This window comes from Antennarius striatus, chromosome 2 (assembly GCF_040054535.1).
Source record: "Antennarius striatus isolate MH-2024 chromosome 2, ASM4005453v1, whole genome shotgun sequence".
Taxonomy (NCBI): Eukaryota; Metazoa; Chordata; class Actinopteri; order Lophiiformes; family Antennariidae; genus Antennarius; species Antennarius striatus.
This window is the reverse complement of record NC_090777.1, coordinates 21,503,734-21,531,404: the sequence shown is the minus strand read 5'-3', so window position 1 is coordinate 21,531,404 and position 27,671 is coordinate 21,503,734. Positions and strand designations below refer to the sequence as shown.

Sequence of the window (27,671 nt, the reverse complement as noted above, 5' to 3'; positions counted from 1 at the left end):
ATGACATACTGTCAGAAGATCTTGGTGCAAATTGAGGCCTTCTGTTTCCAGTAAGTAATGCTAAGAGGCCGCTTGCACTAGGTTTATACTGTATGTCGTATACAGACATGATCGCTACCTCCAGAATGGTGCAAAGAAATAATACTTGGAGGTGTAGTTTTTCAAATATCATAAGATTTGCACTGTGATTTGAATATTAAAATAAGACAAGCACTATGTCTGTGGCTCAGAAATGTTAGGTTATCTCTACCCAAAGGTGGCTCTGCAGGTAAAAATGTAAAACCATAGATAGTCATTTTTACATTTACATTTTTGTGCAAAGCAAAAACATTATCAATGACCTGTTAATGTGCCTTAGAAGAACTTATCAGATGTTTGAGGTGTTTGTTGAGGTGTTCGTAATATTCAGCTGTTTTCAGTCTTTATGCTAAGCTAAGCTGAAGCTCCTGACTGCAGCTTTATTTTACTGCACAGATGAAAACATCAAATGGCAGCACAAAATGAACAAAATTTATTCCTAAAAAAATGCCGGATTGTTCCCTTTAACGTTGCCTCCACCATTTCACCGTTTTACGTGGCAGTTTCCGGCTGTACAGCGCTCATCGGAGTATTCGTCATGTACTTTTCCCGTGGTTTTATTGGTTAAACCTTAGACAGATGGAGAGAGACTATGAGTACTGACTATAATAGTGGCATGCGAGGGTCATTCAACCCCAGTTGGTGTTACTGTGTTTTACATTTTGTCTGGGTGTCTATTTGAAGTTTTCGGTATAGGTGGACCTGATACATGCCTCCAACAAAAGTTAAACCACGACTCGTCGACACAAGAGCGAAAAGTTGCAAATTAAGGTCGATGAAGGCTTTGATCACCAGAAAATGTGCTGTCGAGAATTTCTTATTATGGAATGTTTTAATATTCTTTGTTCACCCAGGTAAGTAATAGTGTTCTCTATATAGATCTGTTATGTTTTCCTGCAGTCATAAAACATTACAGAAAAGTTGAAACGTCACACAAATACACAGACATTAAACACAACAAGAGGGCATTCACTACATATATTTCTTTTTTAAAAACCAGTAGGCAAAGTAGCCCATCCCTCCCAGTGAGCCCATCAGAAAAGAGGCCCCAAAGAAAGACGGCGGCTTCTTCTTTACCATCCGGAAGGCATTGGGTAGGACCGCCGACAGGAGGGTCGTGTGGATGTCGCCCAAGACCTTGCGGAAAGCGTAGCGTTTTTGCACACGCACAAAAAAGGTCTGCAGGTTGGGTCGGCTGCCGTCCTCCCAGTATTTCTTAGAAAGTCCCAAGAACTTGAGCCTGTGCAACAAGGCTCCGAGGCAGACGTCAGCTAGTGTAAATTCAGGTCCACATAGCCACAACTCAAACTTCTGACCTGCAAAGGAACATAAGATGTCAAAAAGACACTGGAAAGATTGCTTTCGATGCTTTAATGGCAGACAACCATGCTGGGACATACCTTGATACTCTAGTTTTCTTTTTTCCAGTTCGGCCTCTACTTGATCTAGAACCATGGCTAACTCCCCAAGAATTTTCTTCAGGTAGTTCACGTTGTCGTGGTCCAAGATTTTTGCCTGATAATCATTTAAAAACAATCAGTTGATGTTCAAGTTCATGCGGGCGTATCCAAGTTCTAATCATTTTTTTATTTTAAGTGCAGATGTTGAGGATGAGAGTGAATCTATAAGATCAGTCCTGATTAGTGCACACCCATCAGTGAAAACCTAAACAAGGCAGTCAGAGACTGCAATATCTCGCGACAACACTGAATACAAAATTTAACTTTGACCTACTTTCATAATGGTCATAGCAATGAATTATATATTGTACTGTAGAGAATGACATTGACCTAGCTTTCCAAAGATGAAGGTCATCATCACATGTTTGTGCGTCTGACTTCCCGAAAACGTTGCTTTTTTTGTGATTATATCTCATCAGGTTTCAGAGATATGTACCTAAAAAGGTGTAAAAGTGGAAATTTGACCTTGACCTAGTTATTCAAGGTCAAGGTTGTGATCTAATTTTCATCCCCTTGCCTCCCTGAATATAACGCCTTTTGTTTCGTTTTTCTGTCTTATCCGGTTCTTGAGATATGTGCAAAAGTTGAAATTTGATCTTGACCTAGTTTTCTCAAAGTCAAGGTCATCATCTCATTTTCATCTCCTTTGCCGCCCGAGGATTGTTCTTTTTCATTCATCTTTCTATCTGCAACAGGTTTTTAAGATATTTGGTGGACAGACGGACGGACGGACGAACAGAAAAACACTGACAATTACAATACATTACCACTTCGCGGGATGTAATGATCCTGAAGATTTGTACCAAATTTAATCCAAAGCCACTCAAAAAAACAAAAACTAGGTATCATCATATGAATTTTTGTCAAAGAATCACTTGAACATTTCCTTCAGGGGATTTAAAGTATATTTGGGTCAAAGTTACAGCGTGGTGGAGCTCATAAGAGGAGCAGACCGATGAAGATTGCTCAGAATAAAATTATCTTCAACTGCAAACCTGCAAACCCAATTATCTGCTGGAGGATGATTGAAAATTAAATATCGTTTGTCAGAACATTACAGCAAAACAGCAAGGAGGGAAATAATCAAAAGGAGCTGTCCAGATTATAGCTCTGCAAATTAATCTGTTCCAATGAATGCAAATGATTTGTTCCTTTATACGAACTTATTTAGGTTTCTTTTAAACCATAGACAAAGTGATGTTTCCATTCCTGTCTTTTACAAAACACTGAAAAATAATGAGGAAAGCAAATAGATCAATAGTTTTTATTGACCTAACCATGAGCTTCTTCTGCTTGGACAGGTACGGTTCTGTCAACTGAGGCTCCTCATGGTCCAACTTCATCAACTCCGTTGCAGCGTTGGCCAAGTGTCCTGAACACGCACACACACGCACACACGTACGCAAGCACACACACACACACACACACACACACACGTGTACACACACACACACACACACACACACACACACACACACACACACACACACACACACACACACACACACACACACACACACACACACACACACACACACACACACACACACAAACAGATTGTGACTGGCTGAGCCCAAAGTGTGACAGAATAATTAATTGTAAATTTCTTACAATTTCCAAAGGACGAATGCCAAAAACAACAAAGAACTGATCCTGATTCATCTTCTAACTCAACTGCGGTTGGATGGATTAAAAACCATATTGTGACATTTTCCGTCACAATAATGAGCCCAGAACGGGTGCGACTGTACTACAAGTAAATGCACCGAATATAATTTTCGCCCTTAAGAGCATCTTTATATAAACAACACAAGTCAAATTCGACCCGACTTAGTGAAGATTTTAACTCTAGAGCAACAAAGTTTTCCTTAGAAAGCAAACGTCTGTGATGTTCTTCATGAACATTTCACAGAAGCACATTCTTTCCATTGATACCAAATTCTACTGCAGTGTGGAGCAGCCATCACCTGATTTAAAGAGCACCACAGTTCAGACTGAGACGCCTGGTATCAGCTGTTGGGGTGCATAAATCTGGCACCACTGTGTGCTGTGCTAAGGGATTTTTGGTATTGAATAGCATTAAATTACACAATGTGCTAAACAGGCCTTCAAACATAAAGAAAGGAAATGTCTGCCAGTAATAATGAAAAAGAAGCATGGAAGATGAAGAGCTTTTGTTTGTTGTTTCTGCTGCAGGAGGAAAGTCAAAATTGAAGCTCATTCAGCCTCAAGAGCTCATAAATGTTCAGATTGAGGATGTCCCAATGTTGCATTCTATTTCTATTATCTATATTATTAAAGAAAAAACAAAAGAGTCACATCTTCTCAATCTACATCTACAGTCATCTGCTGCTGATAATTTTTTATCAGCAGCATGCTAACAGGCTAAAAAAACATGTTGCCTGATTAGCTTGAGTAGCTAGCATCTGGAGTCCAGATGCTAGACTTGTTCTAGATTTCCAGAACAAATCCGCTGCATCCTTGTGAGTCATGAAGAATGATGAGCAATGATGGCTGTGCTATGAGACCACCTGGCTTCACTTACTTCGTATTTCTGCAGTGGCGTACTTTGGGATCATGGAGTCGGTGGTGAGCTCTGGATGGAGGATACAACCGTGGGTGTAAGCGTCCATGGGTAAACCATCCAGCAGTTGGCGGTACTGCTGCACGCGCTCGTGGAGAGGCGAGTCTGCATCGGGAATCAGCTGCGAAATCGTTTCTACAAGAACGTTAAGAACCAAACACAGAGACAGTTAAATGTGGTTCAGAACCGCATCTCGAGTTCCATGACATTTTCAGCACCTGACATTTCTTAGCAGCTGATCCTATTAAAAACACCATGTAAATAGGTAACCACTTTACCAGGTAACTGATAACATCCCTTGCATGTTGAGAAAGAGGAAAAACACGATTGAACCCTATGAAATAAAATTCAGTCGAGATAAACTAAAACAATGAACGTGGAAAATGAGAGAGAACGAAGACTAGAAGAGATGACTGCTGCAGTAGCAAAGTAGCAAAGATTAGTCAGGATGAAGTGAGGAGGACATTGAAGAGGATGACTGGAAAGGCAGTCAGTCCTGATGATATATCTGTAGAGGTTCGGAAGTGTCTAGGAGAGGTGGCAGTAGAGTTTCTGACTGGGTTGTTCAACAGGATCTTAGATAGTGAGAAGATGCCTGAGGAATGGAGGAGAAGTGTGCTGGTGCCCATTTTTAAAACAAGGGAGATGTGCAGAGTTGTGGCAACTACAGAGGAATAAAGCTGATGAGCCATACAATGAAGTTATGGGAAAGAGTAGTGGAAGCTAGACTAAGGGCAGAAGTGAGCATTTGTGAGCAGCAGTATGGTTTCATGCCAAAAAAGAGTACTACAGATGCAGTATTTGCGTTGAGGATGTTGATAGAGAAGTACAGAGAAGGCCAGACAGAGCTGCATTGTGTTTTTGTAGGAACTGTGGTATTGTATGAGGAAGTCTGGAGTGGCAGAGAAGTATGTTAGAGCAGTGCAGGACATGTATGAGGACTGTAAGACAGTGGTGAGGTGTCCTGTAGGTGTGACAGAGGAGTTCAAGGTGGAGGTGGGACTGTATCAGGGATCAGCTCTGAACCCTTCTTGTTCGCTATGGTGATGGACAGGCTGACAGACAAGGTTAGACAGGAATCCCCATGGACTATGATGTTTGCAGATGACATTGTGATATGCAGTGAGAGCAGGGAACAGGTGGAGAAGAAACTAGAGAGGTGGAAGTTTGTCCTGGAAAGGAGAGGAAGGAAGGTTAGCCGCAGTAAGACAGAGTACATGTGTGTGAATGAGAGGGACCCAAGTGGAAGAGTGAGGTTACAGGGAGAAGAGATCAAGAAGGTGGAGGATTTTAAGTACTTAGGGTCAACAGTCCAGAGCAATGGAGAGTGTGGAAAAGAGGTGAAGAAGCGTGTACAGGCAGGATGGTACGGGTGGAGAAAAGTGTCAGGTGTGATGTGTGATAGAAGAGTTTCAGCTAAAATGAAGGGAAAGGTGTACAAAACTGTGGTGAGACCAGCGATGTTGTTTGGTCTAGAGACAGTGTTACTGAGGAAAAGACAGGAGACAGAGCTGGAGGTAGCAGAGATGGAGTGACCAGGAAGGATAGGATCAAGAATGAGAACATGTTAGACGTTTTGGAGATAAAGTCAGAGAGGCCAGACTGAGATGGTTTGGACATGTCCAGAGGAGAGATAGTGAATATATTGGTAGAAGGATGCTGCCATTCAGGAGGCCTAGAATAAGACCAAAGAGGAGGTTTATGGATGTAGTGAGAGAGGACATGAAGATAGTTGTTGTGAGAGAAGAGGATCCAGAAAACAGGGTTAGATGGAGGCAATTGATTCGCTGTGGCGACCCCTGAAGGAAAAAGCAGAAAGGAAAAGAAGAAGCTGAATTTCGAGACATAAAATCCTGGATTAGGTTAGGCCCAATGAAATATCAGAATCAGAGGTCAGACATCTGATGTAACCTCTAGCCTTCATTCTAAACGTCTTGAGTTTTAATGTTGTTGGCTACAGATAAATTCTGTGAGAAAATGTTTCTGAAGGGACCAGCTTCTACGTTTCACGCAGTGTTTTGGGCCACGTGCTTCACTGGTGGAGGGACGGCGTTCAACTGAATGTCCGGTTTTAAGGAAGGGATGGTTTAAACAGGGCTTTTGCCATCAGTTCGCCATCAGTCAAAGACAGACAAGGCATCTCTGACAGAGAGGCAATCGGCCGTCTGCTTCGATTGTACAGAGAGGGTTGTGGAAGGCGGAGCCACCTGGCACAGCTCCAGAATGCTGAGTAATCAGTATCAGGACCAGCATGCAGACTGGGTCATGCTATCTAGATTGTCTGCTGTAACACTATGATGAAAACATTACCTAAGCAACTGAATCCATGACAACAACAACTTAATGTTCAAAGCGTATTAGAGAATTAACAGTTCTGATTTTTTAATTTGACCCGTCTACAAACTGCACAGGTTCCGTGGCTGAGAAAGAGAGGCGATACATTTTTGTTTGGATGGATGGATGTGGGTTGCTTATCCTAACAGATTGGAGATGCATGGCTAAAATGGCTAAAATAAGAGAAAGGAATATCTGAGAAACATTTCAGCAACCTGTAGCATGTAGTATGCACCAAGTGTGCAGCAGATTTCAGCAGAAATTCTACACCTTCTCTTTGTAATGCAGCTACAACCAACACATAGACTGTATAGAGAAGGTATGAGAGAAAACAAAATACACCTGGGGCTAAACAAGGAGATCCAACCAGAAAAAAGGGGGACAGGTGTAACAGCAGCCAATCATAAAGCAGGCAGGTGAGGAACAGTCGTACTGGAACATTCATTCATTCATTCATTTTCCAACCCACTTAATCCGCTAACGCAGGTCGCGGGGTAGCCAGTGCCTATCCTGGCAGTCTCAGGGCGTGAGGCGGGGGACACTCCGGGCACGACGCCAGTGTACCGCGGAGCCACATACAAACAAACATACAGTCACACACACACTCACTCCTATGGTCAATTTGGGACTGGCCAATTAACCTGAAGCGCATGCTTTTGGAGGTGGGAGGAAGCCGGAGAACCCGGAGAGAACCCACGCAGACACGGGGAGAGCATGCGAACTCCGCACAGAGCGGGAATCGAACCCGGGTCCGCCGTGTTGTGAGGCAGCAGCGCTAACCACTGCACCACCGTGCCACCGGAACAAACAGGAATAAATACTTAACAGAAATCTCTGAGCATTAACATTTATTCACTTCTTGTACCAGACCGGCAGCCATCTTTCATTTACGCTGCCTCTGTTTGCAAAGCAATCTGGGATTTTTCTTGCACCCCTCTGGAGTCTTAGTCTGAAAACACTTCCTGGACGGTTAGATAACCCCTGTATCCTCTTGAGAAATCGGACACACAACCCTATAAAGAGGGGCAGGACCAAGGGTAGGGGTCTTTGGGATTGGGCATGGAGAGGGCAGACTTAGGGAGTAGAGAGAGTAGAGTTGAACTTTATTGATCCTTTAAGGAGGTTCCATCAGGGAAATTACCTCTTCTCATCATGCCACCAGCACTCATTATGAATCCACATACAGAGAAAAGAAGTGACTGTAAACCAGCAGATCGACCTCGGTCCAAAACCACGACCAGCTCCAACAGCAACAACAAAAAAACCTTCCTCTGAGCCGATTCTTTATCTGTCAAGGTTGCGTTCAGTTCCCTGTGCTGCTCCACGCATTTACCTGCCCGATACACGCTCTTAAAAAGATGATCTGAACGCCTCTTCTTGTTTTTATTGCTGAATAAGCCTTGAAACAGATCCAAGCATCTCTGCTCCAGATAAGTGGCCTAAAACTAAACCAACACAGGGGAGTTCTCCAGTTATCAGCTGATCCCTCAGGCGTTTCCTGGTTCCAGGCTCCTGGGTCATTATGTAACAGCATGATGCATCAGTCGATGAATGTCATATATTATAACACAACACACACAGACAACAGGACACGTCCTCACGTTGACTTCCTCTCATGACACATGATGATTTAATCATTTTGGTTAACATCTGCGTCTCCTTGACGACTGCCACAAACGTCCCCGAAGGGTTTGCTCCCATTTCGACTAATTGAATTTGAGGACTTCATCTCGGTGACATTGGTGCAAAGATATTGTTGCAGAGACTTCACAGCACACCGACACACCCTTCAGGACGACAGATGGCCTCCACCAGCTTCCAAAATGTCTTTGCTACCTCAGCATCACAATCTAGCAGCATGCAGCTGAATGTTTTCTGTAAACCAGGCAAAAAAACCATCAACTACTGCATCCATGTTAGCCAGGATAGCTAACTGACCTGAGGTTCAAATCTCTTGTGCTAATGATGCTAACAATCACTGCTGCATTCTAGACCATCAGAAATTCAGACAAAATGATTTGAGACACCATCAGGTTGGAATTCTGTGACAATATTAAAAATCCCCCACTGAATTCAACAGTTTGTTTTTGATTGCATGTGACATGTTTGTATTCTAATATCTTAGTGATACTGTCAGCTCACACCCGGAGCGTTAGCTCACAATGGGAGGTGTCAGCTCACCTCCGGAGCACTGTCAAGGCGCCCTTGAGCAAGGCACTGTCCCCCTCACAAGCTGCTCATTTGGGCACTCCACAAAAGGGCTGCCCGCCACTCTACCTCCCATTGCATGCTTACAGGCCCCCTTGTGTGTGGTTGTGTTGTATTGCACACTAATATGTGATTGGTTAACATACTAGAGTATGCATTCTTAATTTCCCTTCGGGGATTATAACAGTGTATAAAATTTAAAGAAATTTTAAAAAAAATTATTTTGTTTGTGATCTGGTTCAACGGCAACTTTTTAAAATTCTACTTTAAAACTAATGTTTAAAGAGAAGTGAAGAGCCGTACCTCCCACAAAGTTTTTCTCCAGGTAATCGATAATCTGGTTGTAGTCGCTGATGATGGTGTCGCCGTGAAGGAAGACAGGCACCTCCTCACCCAGGTTCAGCCTCATGAACCAGGGCTCCTTGTGCTCCTGCAGCGGCAAACTGACGTCTCGCTCCTCGCAGACCAGACCCTTCTCATTAATGACTAGACGTACCTGCAGTGAAAACACAAGATGACCAGGCCTGAAAACATCAGTCATGTAGGAACATTTGTCTTCTATAAAAGCACGAAATATTCTGGCTCTCGGCATCTTAATCCCATAAAAGCCCCCCCTCAAAATGCTTTTTAAAGATTCATCTTGCATAACGACAAACGTAATACATCATTTAACAAATAAATATAACGACGACTGCTGTACAGAAATCTGTGGCTGTCGTTCTTCAGATTTTTCCCGTCTGTTTATTGGCCACACAAAAGCAGCTTCAACTTCTCCAGCGTTGGTGTCGAGGTGACGGTCACGACAGCGAGTCTGTAGTTGACCTCCTCTGAGAGACGAGCAGCACAGTCAGCAGCTTGTGGCTAGAAATGAGATTTAACTCAAGGTTGTCTCTCAACAGTCAGAAGGAGGTCTGAAGTTCACTGAGTGCTGGGGCTTCTATGGAAAACATGCAGCACTACAGGAACCGTGTGCGGAAGTATGAAGCTCAAGCTGTGAATGTATTAATTCATTCATCAAACCGGGGCTGGAGGCAGCGACAGAGCTGAATCCGTGTCTGTATGAATGGAACAAGCTGATGAGGTGAGACGATGGAGGTGTGACCTTTTAATGATGTCGTATTTGTGCGACTGACAGCGAGTAGATTTAATAGCAGATAGCAGCATTTAGCAGGAGAACAGTAACAGAAAAAGATGAGAGCTCAAAGTGAAGGATGTAGCGTCCGGGATGCTAAAATATGATTGCTACCCGATTGTAAACGTGGGTCTGATGCAGGAGCCACTTTGTGATGCCAGATGTGCTTCCATTGTTTCCTCCATTGAAGTGTCTTCGCTGTGGCGCCGTTGTCGTCTATATGGAGCAGGAGGTTATTTGTTATCGGTGGAATGCTCCTTTAAAATCCTCACACACCCTTGTACTTCCTTTTAATTCATCATGTCTGCTTTGAAAAGCTTGATAAAATATTTATTTAACTACCACACGTGATTATTTGATTCACAAGGCACAGCTGATTTCATAGGGACACCAGATGGAAGGGGTTCACCTCCAGAAGGGGGGAGATGGCCTTTGGTTTGTTTTGCACATCATTCCAATCTATTATTCAGTATGTTACCTGTCAGAACACACTCGTAACCACGGTTACCAGCTGTCAGTAAAGGGGGGGGGTCACTGATGGGAAGTGAGGGGTGATTTAGCAGTGGTGGATGAAAGACAGCAGAACATTGACCATAAACCCAGCTGCATGTCTAGGAACACCGGAGCCACGCTGCAGCATCTTCCCAAACACCCCAGACTGGAGATGTTGCATCAAAATCCGGAGGTGTGTGCAGGAATAAACATGCACAACAAAACATGATCAGGACAAACAAACACAGGGAGCTCTGCGCTGTAGCATCATGCCATGCAAAGATGCGTGAGGCCACCTCCATTTTCAAGCTCAGCTCTTGTTTTTACCTTCTGGGAGGCGAAAGACTGCGTCCAGTGGTACAAAACGAGCCTGTCTTTATTGTAGGGTTTGGACTCTGCCGTCGGTTCTTCGCACTCCTCCCCGTCTGTGATCTTATCGTCTTCATCCATGGCTGAGATGGGCCACCAGCTACAGTTGGTGGGGGTAACATGGTTGGAAGACGCCATGACAGAGCGTTTTGTGCGTGTGGAGGAGAGGAGAGAGGAGGGAGAGAAGAGGGAGGGAGAGAGAGAGAGTGAATGAGAGAGAGAGAGAGAGAGTGTGAGAGAGAGAGAGAGAGAGAGAGAGAAAGAGAGAGAGCGAGAGAGAGAGCGAGAAAGAGAATCAGCTCCTGCTCCAACTCCGCGTCATCGCGCTCCGCTCCGTTCCGCTCCGTCGCTCAGGTTTTGTTGTCTTCCAAACGGAAAGAGAGATTTTAAATGATCCCAATCCGCACGCAACTATTTATCTACCCCACATCACTACTGCACCTACAGCGGGGCACCGCGTTTCATCACATGACGAGCTTACGCACAAACATGCGCGGTGGCGCGCCGACGGAAGGTCAACCGGATCCCAGTAAGGACGCGGCTGCTGGCGAATCCTGGGCGTGCGCCAGGGTTAGAATAAACAGTGTAAGAAATTTAAAATAAAATATTCAAGCCCGACATGGAGTTCGTATTCTTTTGCTGATTTATGTTTCACATATAGAAATCAATCAATCAAAAGAAATAATCTGTTTGTGTGATGTGAAAATATCAACCTGTATTTTACTTACAATGGTTATTATAATCTAATAACATTCGGCCTCATCTCGTCTAAAGCTAAAAGTGACAATCCCGTATTGATCGGATCGTGATCCGATTGAATACAGTAAATAAAGATGAAGTGTGTTTCACCTGCAACATGGTGGTTTTCTTCACAGCTCAATAACTTTATAAATGAGTCACTTCAATTTCAACAGCATCTTGTTATATTATTGCATCGCAACAAATTAAATTTACTGTGCACAAAGTTTTCTCTTTGTGCTCAGTAAATCTCTCAGCTTTAATCAAACGTTAATCAAATTCAAGCATTAGTTCTGATTAAATCAAGATTATAATTTAAAGCATCAAATATGCGTTTTTAATATTTTACAACAAAAATTCATTTAAAATTTTAATTAATCCCATTACCGTGTTTTTGAATCCGGTTGCCTGACTGGTCTCTAGGTTTCCACTAGAGGGAGACAAAGAGCCAAACCATTATTAAATGAAGGGAAATAAAAACACGAATTCACACTACATCTGTAAATGAGGTTGGATGTAATGTCAAATAACGTGTCATTATCAGTAAATATATTAGAGGATTACATATAATTAAAAATATAATATATCAATTAATATAACGTGTCTTCATGAACAGTAAACAAACTAGCTCTTTATTTCAACTTGTGGACTTATATTAGAATTATATCCCAAACATAAATTAATCAACAGGTCACAGATCTATAAACATAAGAGCTGCACACAGAGGCCTACACATAAAGTTAGAAATAGACTACTGGATTATTATCGTGCGCTTTCCGGGCGCGCAAGAATATCATTGGCGCTTTATCCGCCATCAGGTGTCTCCGTTATCAAGTTTATTACCCTATTAAAGAGTATTTTACTGCATTAACGGGGCGTCGTGGGCGTCTAGCGGAAACCCTATAAAACAAACTCCAGGATGGGTCGTCAGTCTACTTCAGCTCCGAGGTGGCAAGACTGCGGCATGGCTCCTTGCAGGCAGCAGAGTAAGGATTGGGTTGTATTTTTGGAAGGGTGTGTGTGTCTGGATTGGTCGCCTTGTTAGGTCTGCTAAAATATCTCCTGCAGCAGCGACCGGAGGAGATAGCTGGGTGGTAGGGACAGGGGGAAGGGGGGCTCTTTCTCTGTGGCCACCTGGGAGAAGCCATGTAAGATCTGTGGCTCGTAAAAAAAAAAACAGATGTAATCCGATTCGAGAAGTATTAATCCAAGTTTATAGCACATCATGATTCATTCTGGGGTGAATATTTAGGCTGATTGGTGAAACCGACGACAAGAAGAATAACTGAAGTTAAAGCAAACAAACAAAGACAAGTTTCGGTAAGGTGCGCTTTGCGTCTTGGAGTTTAATGGACTCGCTAAAAGATCCCAAAAACAACAGCAGAGGAAGAAATCCCCCCAAGTTGAGCAACAAGGACATCTCCAATCAGATTTGATGTCAGGTGAGGGTGAAGTCAGACTGACGGAGGTTTTGTCTTCAGCCAGGTAACAGATTAAAACAGCTTTACGTTCTGATCCGCGCGTTATTGGCCTGCGTAAAAGCATGAGTGGAGGTCGCTTTGAGTTTGACGATGGTGGGGCTTACTGCGGAGGCTGGGAGGGTGGCAAAGCCCACGGTCACGGCATTTGCACTGGACCCAAAGGCCAGGGTGAGTTCTCCGGCTCCTGGAACTACGGCTTCGAGGTGGTGGGAGTTTACACCTGGCCCAGTGGAAACACCTACGAGGGGTACTGGTCGCAGGGGAAGCGCCACGGTCTGGGACTAGAAATCAAAGGACACTGGACTTACAAAGGGGAATGGACTCATGGATTCAAAGGCAGATACGGGGTCCGGATAAGTGCTGGCAGCGGAGCCAAGTACGAAGGAACGTGGAATAATGGGCTTCAGGATGGATATGGCACGGAAACTTACGCAGATGGAGGTGAGATTTAAACTCTCTATGTTGTTGTCGATGAAAAAGCGCTCAGAGCTTTAAATTCAATAAAGTTATAAGATAAGACAAACCTTTTAGTCCCTCATTGGGGAAATTAGCACAGTTGCATATGAAGACCCTCTAAAACGACAGAGGTGGTCTTCAGTTCTTTGTGTGTAACAGACTAGAAGAAGAAAATAACCTAAAACATAAAAACAGACGTAAAGTTCAAAAGAGGAGAAGTGGAGTTCAATTAAATAGAATAGAAATAAATTTAACTAAAATGTTTCACCTATGGGATTGTTTTTTCCTTGGGGAAACGCTGGATAAGTGTCCATTTGATGAGAGGAGGATGGTGATGATAATGAAGGATGAATAAGTGTGACAAAACTTGTCTCGTGTTCATTGAAAAAAAGAAGAAGAAGAAGATCAGCTTGGTGAACCTGATGGTGGTTTGTGATGTCTGCTGCTGTCACTCAGAGCTGGATGGAAATCAACTCCCCCAGGAATATTTCCCATTTCTTTCAAGCGCACCAACACCAACATCTTAAAGTACCAAAAGTGAAAGTAGTCTGTTCCCTGTGGTGTAACTGGTCAGGTGGAGGTGAAGCTACTGGGTGAACCCATTTGAAGTGAAGCATTAATTACAGCTGTAAGACGATCGATCAGCCCAACCGCTCACTGCATGGAGGACACTAAACATGATAAATAGATTGAATTGATTTGGATAATCTGCTGGTACAAAAGCAGTGACCCCCCCCTTCTCCTCTTAACAGCTGACTCATCAGCTCCGAGTCCAGTCTGGTGGAAGTTACAGTGGGGGGTGTGATGGCACCAGATGTCAGGATGTAAGAATAGTCCACAGGCTCCATGCCCCCACCACCAACCCCCCACCCCCTGGCCTCAGGCCTAGCTGCCACTATAATCCACACGCATGTCAATTTTAGCAGGAGAGTAGAACTCAAGATGACTGTACAGTGTGGGGGGTGAGGGTTAGGGGGTGTTAGGCGTTGAGACTCACTGGACGTTTTCACGACAGTGTAGAGTAAACTATTTCCCCCCGTGGCTAAAGCTAGTAGCCTGAGCTGAGTTTCTATTTGCAGAATAAGCTTGCTAACATGTTCGAAATGCTACCGCTAATATGCTGTTGTGTAACGATTCCCAGGTTCTGAACCTGAAGGCTGGCCCTTCAGGACGCTTCACCTTTAAGTCCAAAATTCACGGTCCTTTTTTTCCATATACTCTAGTCAGGACCATACCTGGTGGACCTTCCAACTGATGGACTGGGATTGCTGTTCCTGTTTATGTAACTCTTATGGTTTGATACTTTTCTGATGTTTGCAGGTACCTTTCAGGGTCAGTTCACTGGCGGGATGCGGCACGGCTATGGCGTTCGTCAGAGTGTCCCCTACGGCATGGCAGCAGTTGTCCGTTCTCCCCTCCGCACCTCCCTCACCTCCCTTCGAAGCGAGCACAGCAATGGCACCGTATTGCAGCAAGACATCCCCATCATAACCGCCACCAACGCCTCCGGCGAGGAGACGCCCGTCGCCACCCCAACCCAGCTGGGACCGTCCCGTGGAGGCTTCGCCCTCACCTTGCAGGTGGATCCTGATGCAGTGAAACCAAAGAAGAAGGGCCTGTTCCGCCGGAGCACCCTGCTGGGTAAGCTGAAGAAGTCGGACTCTAGTACTTCCCTGTCCAGCCAGAAAAGTAAGATCAGCTTCTTGAGGACAGAATCAGCTCTTAGTTCCAACGCCAGCGACACCAACTCCACCATCAGCATTGGTGACGAGAGCCTGGCAGGAGCTGAAGATTTCCCCCCCGTGGAAGCCGACATTGACGCCACCACTACAGAGGTCTACATGGGCGAGTGGAAGAACGATAAACGCTCAGGATATGGAATAAGTGAAAGATCCAGCGGCCTGAAGTATGAAGGTGAGTGGCTAAACAACCAGAGACACGGATACGGCTGCACCACCTTCGCCGAGGGAGGGAAAGAGGAAGGTAAATACATGAACAACATGCTGGTGAAAGCCATGAAGAAGAGAGTGATCCAGCTGAAGGGAACCAAGATCAAACATAAGGTGGAGCGGGCCGTGGAGGGCGCTCAGAGGGCCGCCGCCATCGCCAAGCAGAAGGCAGAGATCGCTGCTTCCAGGTAGGAACATGAGAGATGGTTCTTTTAGCCTCTGTCACTTGAAAGTGCAACCAAAGAGTCGTAATGTTTATTTCATCCCGTATGACAGAGAAGAAGTAGAGAAAGCAGAGGCTCAAGCGGAAAATATGAGCGCTGGATAACCGCATTCTGAATCACAGCTTCCATTATGAATGTAATACAAGTTGTTGGGACTTTAATGTTGCTAACCTCACAGCCTTTCACCCTCTGTGGCTAAATCTGAACTGGTACCAAATACTGTCCGACACGTCAGGAGCTAAGTCTGGACCAACTTCTAAAGCAGCACTGTCCAGATTTCTCCTTCACCCTCTTCTTAGTAAACGTAGAGCTTGAGGGGAAGTCAATTTATGAAAGACTATTACTCAATCATCTTTGGTGAGGCCAGCAAGCTGTCGAAGGAGGGAGTTTTTTCTCCTCCAACCTTGGTCTAAACCAACTTTAGTCTGGGGAGATGTTTTCTAAGGTTAAGGAATGTGCATATTGCTTCAAATTCTCTTAAATATGAAACACACAGAAAGCAGGCTGTTTGTTTAGCTTTGCAGGAAGACTGGAAGCAGGTAAGGAAGAGCTAGCATGTCTAAAGTCAGCATTAGCTCGCTGCCAGTGTCTCAAGAGCTCACAAATGCGATATTCCTTCTTCATAAGACTCAACTTTTTTAGTGAATGCAGGAGAGGGAACTGACATTTATCATCCTGTCAGAGTATTCCTCATTATTGAAGGATTGAAGTTTGATGTGACTGACAGGAAGAGACTAAAGGTGTAGCTTTGACTCGCTCAAACAACAAAGTTGGTCAAGGCTGTCGTCCAAACAGGCTGCTGCACACCGTCTCCTCGGCCTGAAATAGTCTCTGTGTTTAGAGCAGCAATCCTGGTGCTGATGGACTGCAGACCCGGTCCCGACAGGTTGAAATCTAAATATTGAACTGTTATAGTATAAGCAGTATGTAAGAGTTATGGGGTGCTCATCAGGTCAACGCTTTAAGTTCACCTACAGAAAGAACCTCGGAGAACTCAAAGGTGAAGCAAAGTCTTTCAAAAAATCCATTCTTCTTCATATTTCATCTGAAATTTAGGCTTTCTTTGGATACTTAATGAAATAGAATGTTTTTTCTTGTATATTATATTATGTTACAGTAAACCCTTGCGCATTCGCGCATTAACACACGCAGTTTCATCTCATTGCAGATTTTAAGTAGGTAATCACCTGATACTGTATGCGCATTCTATTTGCTGACGGCATCCATGAGTGCATTCCGTTCCATGACTCTCGGAACGAAACGCACTTCCGTGAGTCACAAAAGTGCTATAAACAGTCAATAAGAGTGTGGGAAAAGGTAATGCAGATAGAAGGTGCTTTAATATCAGTATGGGGAGGGTTCATAAACATTTAAATTACCGTAAATAATAAAATAAATAGTTTGTCACTACATTGTGGAATTTCGTTTTTGCGGGTGGTTCCTGGACCGCATTAATCGCAATAATGAGGGATCACTGTATATGATATTATACTATATTATATTATCCGCAGTGCACTGGCGTCACACCCCGAGTTTCCCCCGCCTCACGCCCTAAGCCAACTGAGATAGGCTCCAGCTCCCTGTGACCCGCGACAGCGGATAAAGCGGTGATAAGAATATGTATAGATATTATCCCCATCTATAAATTTGAATAAGCTCACTAGAAAACCTCACGCTGTCACACTTCCGGCGTCTACCCGGAAGTTTGGGTCGCTGGGCGAGTTAGCCCCGGTTTTCACATTTGTCCATGTCTCTCACTTACAGAGCCGTTTTGGCTTCGTCAAACATAGTGATTTATATTCTTTGATTGTGACGGACCTCTTGTTGTCATGTGGGGAACCCCGATTATTATATAATATAGTATAATATATTATATTATATTATATTATATTATATTATATTATATTATATTATATTATATTATATTATATTATATTATATTATACTGTATTATATTATATTAAATTTTTTTGTAAAATTTGAATAAGCAGTTCTTCATCACGTTTCTCATTTTCTTTAAGGCTTTTTTTTTCATATGCACAACAATCACGTAGTGTAGTCGCTGGAGATAATGCTTGTGTCTTAGCTCGTGTAATGCGTCAAAAAGTATTAAAAGATAAATAAAACATAGGACACACAAGAGTTGAATAAAATAATAAATAAAACAATAAAACGACTCCAGATCAGGTCCTCATTAATGGGACCTCTGAGGAACCGACCCTTTCCACTGCTGTCCCGCTGACCTGTGTGTCTTCACACACAGAGGGTCCTCCTGCAGCGACCGGCCGGAGATGTCGGTCCCCGTTAGCTTAGCATTGGGCCTCTGTGGACATTGTTGTGTTGCGTGGGCCTGCTGAAGGAGGACCTGTGTGTCAGGTCACCGTGCAAATGACGCACACAAATGGTGCCTGTGGTCACAGAGGAGCCCTGACTAAATATGGACTGGCGCACTCTTGTTGTATCACAATCACAGGGGAATGCAACAGCTGATTACCCCCCCCCCCACCTTGGCTCCAAACCCCATCTTTCCTGCCCAGTCACAGACACTCCTACTGTCTTCTGATATTGAATCAGAGAGGCTCTCCACTTCTGTCGGCACTCCTGTATTAGATAATGACTCTTCTTACTTTGTCCCATCGCAGCTAATCAAATGTCCCGTTTCTGCACAGACATTCATTTTTGTGCAGAAACGGCCTTCAACATTTCTGTTGCCCACGACTGGCCGGCAACAGAGATCCGGGTCCATCTTGCGTCAGCAGGGGTGTCAAATCGTTCCACGGATATAAATATGACACAGCTCATAAGCAAGTGCTCGGGTATAAAGGGTTAGCGTGTACATGTACCACACCTAGCTTTAGTTGTGCAGCTTGGATTACAGACTGTATTGCTGATTCCAGCGTTTTAGCCGGGACTAACATTTGTAAACATGGTTGGGGTCTGATGTCAGAGCCGGACAGTTTATCACTTTAACCGAGAGAAAACTGACAAGTCATGAAAGAGATCAACCAGGCCTCTGTTGCCGTTTGTCGTGTGACCTCTTTGCAATGTCGCAATTGTGAATTTTCAGTTAACTCTTAATGAATCTGCAGTTTGCTGAGATTGAATTAGTCTGTGGTCAAAATATTTATCGTCTTTTAATAGGAGTCAAATCAGTCCTCCATGCCTCACACACACACACACACACACAAACACACACACACACACACACACACACACACACACACACACACACACACACACACACACACACACACACACACACACACACACACGGCTCAGTTGATTAGGACCTTCCACAAAGATCCAGTGGCACATGCCAGAATGACAGAATATCTCTTGCCAACATCGTCCTCCGGGCAGCTGCAGCGTGACAGAAAACAAATGCGTCCAACCAGCAGAACACCATTTGCAAAGGCTCTAAATTAAGTTTTAAGGCGTGAAAATAATGTGCCATCTCTCAGGTTTGACAGCCTCATCCTGCAGCTGACATCTTTAAGGCTCTGTTAAAGGTAGCCCTAAAAGCATAAAGAGTATTTAGGCCACAGTGTCAAAAATATCAAATTTCATGTCTGTTTGCAGAGAAGTACTGGAACCACAATAAAGTCTCTAAAGGAGGGGCAGATTTTGACTTCAGTGATTTATTGGTAATTTTTTAGTAAGTAACAAAGTAACAAGACTTAATTGAGTAATTATGTCTCTACTTTCAGATGCGCTTCAGGAATTTTTTACTTTTAGTTGATGCAACGACTCATGTTTTGAGATTGAAAGAATTTAAAAAATGTTTCCTTTGAATTGCTCCAGAATATATTTGTATATAAAGTTCAACTTAAATGCCTTTCAAAGTAAATTTTTTTAGATGTTGATTGCAGATACATTCTTTGTTGGCTCATTCTCTGATAAGCTTTCAAGGAGATTTAAAGAGTCATCAAGAGGGGAAAAAAGCACAACTTCAGGTCAGCTTGAATGATGCTCCAGTTCTGTGTGAATAAGAAGCAAATAAAATTTCCATGTCAGGTGTTTTACTGTATGTCAGTGCTTTACATTCAAAGGCTTTGCCTCCACGTGAAATCATTTTAATTTAAGTGACATGCTGTTATTTCTCTTCCTTAACTTATCATATGGTTATATTTCCAGTACTGTTTATTTTTAGTTTAAGATGCATATTATGACACTTATTAAGCTTGTTATGATTATTTCTGTCTGGCACAGTGCTGGAAACAGTGGCAGTGATACACCGGAGCTGATGTGATAATGACCTCTATGATATAATATTACTGCTGGAATCAAACGTTCATAAACACTCGACAGCTGAACAATGCTCAGTCCGCGTTCAGGTGTAAGTTAACAGTTGAAACAATGCCTCACATTCACTCTGACACCTACCATACGGTTAGCAGCTATGCTAGCCAATTTTAGCCACTAGAACCTTAGTAGAGGATTTATTCTTAGAGCCCTGGCCTTTTTCAAACAGGATTCCACTGTGGAACACTGCATTCAGCTACTCTGTGAAGCCTCCTGGCACTGCATTCATCTGTTTTCTTTTTTTGCAGTGAGCTGTTCCTCCAAACTAAATAGCTAAAGGGAATAAATGGTGGTTGTCAGGTTTCTACACTTTTATGGTACTGAGGTGTTTCAGTGTAGGTTTCAGCTAGCTTTAGCTGGTCAGAAGTGAATAAACATGTTTATTGCAGTAGGTCTGTGGTAGTAAGTAAAAAAATTGAGCAGTGACTAATTTTTACCACCATGTGGGAAGTCACATGATACTACTCTGAACACTAACCCAGGTCTGCCTTCAGTCAGGTTAAGGTTAGGGTTAGGGTTAGGGTCATCCTGTCCTTTTGTCAATGCGTTGTAGACATTATCCATGATGTTAGATAAATAGAGTGTGGAATCATCCCTATTCCTCATCCTCATCTTCTTCGTCAGAGAAGTTCAATGTCTTGTTTTTTGTGAAAAATCCTTCCTCTCTAAAAGATTTAACCAAAATCTAACATCAAGCTTTTAAATATTCCTGCAAACAGAAAAACAAACAAGCAAACATTCAGTTCTTGGTGGAACAAAAAATAAATCATATTTATCCTGATTTAGATTGTCTGTTACATGAGAAGTAAAGTGAGAAACTGAGATGCTACCATATTATTTATTGATAAAAAGGTAAATATTAATTAGCATCCTTATCTTTTAAGAGCTCTATTTCATAAAAACAGTATATATAGAAAATTCTAAAGTTTATTTCATTTAATGCCATCATTTCAGTATTTCTAGAGTACACTAAGAGTATGTAAGTTCTGGAAGGTGTTGCTACGGAGATGCTGCTGTTGTTCATATCACATTCTTTAATGGATGTTTCAATGTTACTGTAAACAGTGATTTGACACAACAGGCTGATGGCCTCCTAGAAGAGGAGGTGCTGACTGTGTGTGGACAGGTGGAGCTTATCTTTCTCAAACTGGGACCTCAGGAGTCTCTAATTGTTCCTCTGGGAAGCACCTTCGCCTCTGAGTCTTCAAGTGGAGCAGGGCGCTATTTTCAGCTCAGTGTAAAGTTTCAGTATGTCAAGTATCCACAGAGTAATCACAATCAGTAATTCTCCCACTTGATAGCAGAGGCCTTGAACTCCCAGCAGTCAGATGCTGCAATTTTAGCGATGCCCGTCTGGTTCTATTGATGGGATCAGTCTGTGGGCCAAACTTTGATCCACACTAAAATGTCCCGGCAAATATTTGATGGGTATCCCTGCAATTTCATGCAGGCATTCACTCCCAGTAGTTAAAGTCTTCTCACTTTGGTGATCTCCTTGTTTCACATCATATGCACATATACAGTAACTACTTCCTGTTTTTGTTCACAATAAACAAATAAGTAAGTCATGTTTATTTATGCTTCCATTAATGATGCTACTCTGAAAATAGTCAAGTATTTGTAGATTCTTGATGAACAAGCATGTGGTGTTATTGATTCTGTTATATAGCGAGAACATTTTCCCAGCATGCCGAGCTCTCAAGAAGACTGTTAAAGTATCTGTGGTTTTTGTGTGTCATATACAGGACGGCCCATTCAAAGGTGAAGGCGGAGGGAGCAGAGCAGGCCGCTCAGGCCGCCAACAGTGAGTCCAGCATCGCTAGACTGGTGGCCAAAGAGCTCTCGCCTTCCTTCTACCAGCCAGGTCGGTGGAAAACAATGTCCTCATGGTGAAACGAAATGTAATGCACATATTGCATGGGGGCGTTGACAGAGGTCTGCGCTCCTGAGACCTTTCTGTATGTATCTGCACCGTGAGAACAAGGAGTGTAAGTTTAGAGAACTAAAAATTTTTGGCTCCTAGTTCATCGTAACAAACAGAGCCTTTAGTGACTTTATTGGTAGGACACGAGAGCTGCTGGAGCACTGTCATCGACCATTTTTAAAAGCCAATGTGAAACATAACACTCTACAACAGAGGAGTTCCAGAACTGTTTGGTCCAGACCTGACCCCTGTAGAAAAGGACAGTACAGTGAGACAACTGTTTGACAGACCCGATGACACAAAGCACCAATGTGCTGCAACATTTTTGTCTTCGTATTCTGAAAAAAATGACATATTTCTCTTTGTCAGTGCAAACATTACTGCTTACCTTTTTGAAATCTAAGGCGACAACAAATATAAAGTGATAACTGCTCTCCACTGGTCTCATTTATAAAGTGTCCCCGTGCATTCCTTTAGCTTGAGCTAGCAGAACCTTGGCTGAGGCTTCCCACTAGGATCGCTGCATTTGAATGTCTAAAAAAAGGCACATCTTATTGAGTAGTTGGGATCAGTTTCATTTCAATTCTGATGACACATTAGCACAAAAGCAGCCGTGCTATGAAGGAAGCATGTGGGTTTTTTTTGGTTTTTTATTGTGTTTTTTTTTCGTTATGTTTTGGAATCACATTGTAAAAGAAAGGTTTCCAGCTTTCTGACGGGGCCGGGCGGAGACCTCCACAAACAGATCTCATCAAGTAGTCATCAGAAAGCCCGAGTATCAGTTCTAGACATAAAGATGGAAAGAAGTGACACTGACTAACAAACTAAATGCAGATTTTCCTCATGTTTGCCTGTTAATCTATCAATGCTGTGTAAACGACTGTGAGAAAAACACTGACATAGTGTGGGATTCTTTCACAGGTCCTGAGTATTTAAAGAAGAGAGTGTTGCAAGAGGTTGTAGAGGGCAGCGAGAACACAGACATTGTCTTGCATGAGCCGCTGCTGGCTGAAGAAGAGCCCCTGCCCACGCCCCCTGAAAGTCCACTCATGAATGAACTCGACAGCCTCATGCCTGGCTCTTCCCCAGGCCGCACCCCTTCCCCAAGCCCAGGCATCTTTAGCAAAGAAGACCCCAAACTTCTCGGTCCAGGTAGCTGGAACTGTGATAAGAACAGCAAAGGTGTTGGTGTTAAGGGAAGCAAGCCAAATAGTCGTCCTGCAACCCCCTCAACCTCTGTTTCTGCTCCAGCTTCAACTGTGCCTGAGGGCGGAGGGGCCCCCAGCAGCCAGAGCCTTTCTCGCACCCCCAGTCGTCAGAGCAGCAAACTGGAGCAGGGCTCTGACCTGGAGATCAAGCCCCTGCAGAAGTTTGACTCAGAGGCAAAAGCTCCGGACATCATCCCTGTTGCTTCCGCCCCTGTCAGGAATAGCCTCATGGCTGCAGATGAAGAGGTACCACAGCCCACCTCCAAAGTGTTCTTCAAAGCCGTCACCTCCGAGGCAAAACCCACCAAGGTCAAGAGTGAGAAAGCACCGTCAGAAAGAGCCCCTTCTGTCACTGAAAACAAAGTGGAATCCAGGGAGGTGAGCAGGCCTTCCAGCAAAGCTGAGACAAAGCCGTTGCCCAAAAGGCAACCCAGTCCATCTCCGTCGCCAAAACCTACATCCAAGCTTGAAGACAAACCAGCGCCAAAACAAGTGGAAGCCAAAGCCATGGTAGCCAAACCAGCGCCAAAGGTGGATCCAAAAGCAGAAGCCAGACAGAAGGCCGTGGTGCCGAGCCAAAACAGTGAGGTTTCTGCAGAGTCTTTGGAATTGGAGGTGAGACCTAAATCACTTCCAGTAATTTATACAAGACTTAGTCATAAAATATCTTCATTTATGCATAATATGAGTCAACTATATAGCATGAAGTCTACCTTTTGATTTTGAAGCCAAATATCCAAAATTGATCATTTCTATTGTAAGCACTGGGAAGTCGATCTCTGTCATTTTTTTTTTTTTTTGCTCTACCTTCCACCATTGTTCATTAAGATACTTTGATTGTATCGACCAAATTTCAAGTCAAACAACACAAAATGCAAATTTGCAACTGCAATGTGTTTCCTGTAACAGGAAGTGACTTCACTGTGTTGAATGTGTTTTTTTGAATTCAGTCTCTCCTCTTCTATGTTGTGTCTTGTCAAGGGCCCAAACACCATCATGATATGCATGGTTATCCTGCTCAACATCGGCCTGGCCATTCTCTTTGTTCACATTTTGTCATGAGACACTGTCCACCTCCTCAGGTAAATACATCACATCACCTTACTTACACATAGCTTAGGCCAGGTGACAGAGTCCAGTGACAGAAAGGAGATGCAAGGGATCAATCAAAAGGCCACACAACATGTATTTGTAGATTTTCTAATGCAGTTTGTGTCATAGGAAAATGACGACCTATATTTTGTTCTTATAAACACAAAACAGGAGGTAGAACAACCCAAAAACACAGAGTAGTAATCCTCCAGTCCTCCATGACTGTTTCTAGCGGACAGCTCTGATACGGATGATTCTGGTCGTGACACTTGGACGACCGCGGTGTGTGGTTACATATAGTTGGTATTGAAACGCTATCGTGGAAAGGTGAGCATTCACTTCTCCGGTGACTTATGGATTGACCACCTTGCCTCCGACAACCCGCTGGCACAACCCTGTTGTGACTCCGCAGCTATGTGATTTTTTTATAGGCTGAGACTATTTAAACACGGTGTTGTTTGTGATAAAGATGTTGGACGTTTCCTTTAAAATGTGGGCGTTCAGACTGAAAAATCAGATCAAACCTTGTATGTTGAGCATAATCACAAAAAGTACCTTTTGGCTCCTCACATTAGGGGTCACCTAATGTGTCGTTCTTTTTCATTTTGAATGCTCAAATTTGTTTGGTTAAGTTTTTACGTCTTCCTTCTGAAACCTGCATTAATCCAGGCTTGGGACCGGCCCACAGCTGATTGGCTTGTGCCGGGGAAGTATACAGGCAATGCATGTGCTCTACCACTGCGCTACATCCCCATAGAAAAACATGTTTTCTCATATTTAATTTTTTTTTGTGAGTTCACTATAAATTCTGGTTCATAATCCGCTACTTTTTTCTAACACTATGAAACCTGCAGCAGATGTGGTTAATCTATAGATTTTTACAGGCTAATGTCCTCCAGGGGGCGCTCCAGGAAGCGCCAGAGCAAGACGGACAGATGGAGGACATAATACTGGGAGGAATGACACCCCCGTAGTTTTGTGTTTTGAACAGATATTATGCACGTCATGCACACATTTTCTGATGGAAAACACCCGTAGTAAGCCACTTTTAAGTTAAAGGCAATTGAGCTGGTTGACAGAGTTGGAAATACAGTAGAACTGCTGCATGTACAGTAAGTTTGGCGTCAATGAATTGATAGCAAGATGTAGGAGATGTTATTTTAATGCCGCGTTACAGGCATTGTTCTGAAAACAAGCGGTAATTAATATTTTTAAAAATCTTTCTATGTAAATATGTCATGTTACAACACTTTGTGACCTGCAACTTAGAGACAGGTGCGGCTTATATGTGCACAGTTCTTTTTTCTTTTAAAACACAGTGCAGCTTATATTCAATAGTGTGCGTGTGTGTATATATATATATATAATATATATACACACAATATATATATATACACAATATATATTATACATATACATATACATATACATATATATATATATATATATATATATATATGTATATAAAATGTGTGAGTGAAATGAATCCAAGAATGATGATCAGATGTTTTTCTGCAGGTCACCAGCAGTGTTGCAGAGCGATGTCTCACCTCCTCGTCAGTCAGGACCAGAGAAGGAGGGCGCTGAGGAGAAAGAGACGCCTCATGCAGACGGCGTCAGCTCCTCCACTGGTTGCTATTGGTGTGAAGAACTCTGAGAACCTCCTGTGTTTCCAGAGGTTTGAAAAACTGAAGGACATTGAATGAGGAAAGCTATTCAGTACATCAGGTTATAATGATGTGGGTGCGTTGGAGTCGGGACTGGATGGAAGAGTAAGTTTGCTCTGCTTGTACTGGAGGGGTCTCAATGCAATGCCGTCACAGCATGTCACAAGTGTGTCAACATTTTACTCAATCCTTAATACTTAAGTTTTGTGACATGATATGTGCTATGTAATCACCGGCTGAACGAATGTCGACAGCATATGTAGACTGAATATTCTCTCCCGTCGCTTAAACTTGATTTTTCAGAAGCCAAGTCGACAGATGTGTGAAAGATTTGTTATTATCACTGTTTTCATGATCCGGACTGAAGTTAAGAAGCTGTAAAAGATTCATCAAGTCACTGTTTTCATGTAATTACATCCTGCTGAATCTGAGACTGTGGTGTACACTGTGAAGTTTTTTTTTCCACTGGGTTTCTGTGCGTCCATTATCATTCTACTGCTTTGTTTGGGAGCTGATGAACTGATGCCTGCCAAATCTGTTTTTAAGTCCTGCATGTACCTGAGGTATTCGTCTGCAACACTGTTTTGCACCCAGGTGGTTTTAAATCAGTTACATGTCTCCTAAGCACGAGATGTATGTTGCTGTATGTTTTAGTAATGTTGCTCCATCCAAATGTTTCTATCTATCTGTACTTTATTAGCAGTTTCAGCATAGAAAACTGTCCACGCTGTTCCACCACATTATATTCAGGGCCTGTCGGGTTTAGAGTTCAACTTTTGTTCGCATAATGACATCTTGGCCCTATGTCTGTATTTTTGTAAAATTTAAAAATGCACATCATTTCAGCATGCAAAATATTCTGCCTCAGAATTTCTGCCAGAGAGAATTATGCAGCCCAAAATTTCCCAAAGGAATACTATTACCTCATATTTGTGAGATGGAAAAAAACTATAGATGAATTCTCAGCTGGATGTCTTACATTGAGAAAAGCACTCCCAAAGTGCCATTTAACATTTCTCCCTCATTCCTTTACCTATCAGAATATGGGTTTTAATAATGACAGAAGTTTTTAGCTGAAAGGTTTTTTCCTTAAAGTTTGCAAATTAACACACACATTGCTGGTTGTTCATTGTTTCCATGCCAAAATAAAAAAAAAAATTAAAAGGCCTCATGATGATTTGATGTTTGGGAAACATTAGTGGGACGTAGTTTATTCTTAATTGACCATTAAAGTATGATATTTTTCTGATGTTACTTTGACAACAGGCATGCCAGCAGATTACAGTAGTAATCAGTACAATACACCAGTACTAGCGTAGGTGTCATTCATTTAGATAATATTTTGTTCAGTCTGTTTTTAAAGAAAACCCAAAGTAAAAGTTTGAAGAAATGGGTCTGAGATTCTGAACCTGGTCAAATGTGCATGGCGGATCAATAAAACACTTTCTAACAGGTGTCGATGGATGTGTTATGTTTTAGTCGAGCAGTCAGGAGCATTTCCAGACATCTACCTTTACATACATTCTGTGTATGAGTCTTTTTTACATGCCCCTCCTCCTCTATAACATCAGCTCCTCCCTGTCACCGCTGCTCCGCCCACACTGTCTCCATAACAACGGATCAGGATGAGAAAGGCGATGTGGATTCTGATGGAAGTTCAGACTGTCCAACAAGTGTAAGACTGTTGCTGCCTTTGAAAGCACCACTAGTCAGTATTATTTATGATTTATTCTCTTTCATCCATAAATTGTGTCTAAAGATGTGGATTTATATTCTGTATAAATAGTCTTAAACAATTTATTAAACAACTTCTTCCCTCACATTTGTTGTGTTGCTTCAGTGTGAACTGTTGGAACGAAGGAATCTGTTGCCATGTGAAGTAACAGGTTCGTCCACAGTAATGAAGCCAGTGAATCCAAACAGCACAAACAGGGTGGTGAGTTTAGACTGCTTGGTTCTGGGGGGTGGTCTCA

At 42.9% G+C, this 27,671-nt stretch overlaps 2 protein-coding genes across 3 annotated transcripts; one reads left to right on the top strand and one right to left on the bottom strand.

The window, feature by feature from the left end:
- Positions 1-357: 357 nt before the first annotated feature.
- gdap1l1 (ganglioside induced differentiation associated protein 1-like 1) lies at positions 358-10,795 on the bottom strand. The gene is made up of 6 exons (XM_068342675.1): positions 10,616-10,795; positions 8,968-9,160; positions 4,084-4,257; positions 2,816-2,910; positions 1,479-1,593; positions 358-1,394 (listed from the first exon to the last, which is right to left on the bottom strand). The coding sequence occupies exons 1-6, from the start codon at positions 10,793-10,795 to the stop codon at positions 1,051-1,053; spliced, it is 1,101 nt and encodes a 366-aa protein (XP_068198776.1). The 3' UTR covers positions 358-1,050.
- A 1,657-nt stretch (positions 10,796-12,452) lies between these two features.
- jph2 (junctophilin 2) lies at positions 12,453-27,153 on the top strand. 2 transcript variants are annotated; one of them, XM_068342661.1, is made up of 7 exons: positions 12,453-13,317; positions 14,653-15,469; positions 21,553-21,671; positions 22,653-22,883; positions 22,983-23,554; positions 23,921-24,021; positions 25,550-27,153. In XM_068342661.1, exons 1-6 carry the CDS (start codon positions 12,939-12,941, stop codon positions 23,999-24,001), a joined length of 2,199 nt encoding a protein of 732 aa, XP_068198762.1. In that variant the 5' UTR covers positions 12,453-12,938; the 3' UTR covers positions 24,002-24,021; positions 25,550-27,153. The 2 variants fall into 2 exon arrangements, with proteins under 2 accessions (XP_068198762.1, XP_068198754.1); XM_068342653.1 differs by having other exon boundaries at positions 12,454-13,317; positions 22,653-23,554.
- Positions 27,154-27,671: the final 518 nt, after the last annotated feature.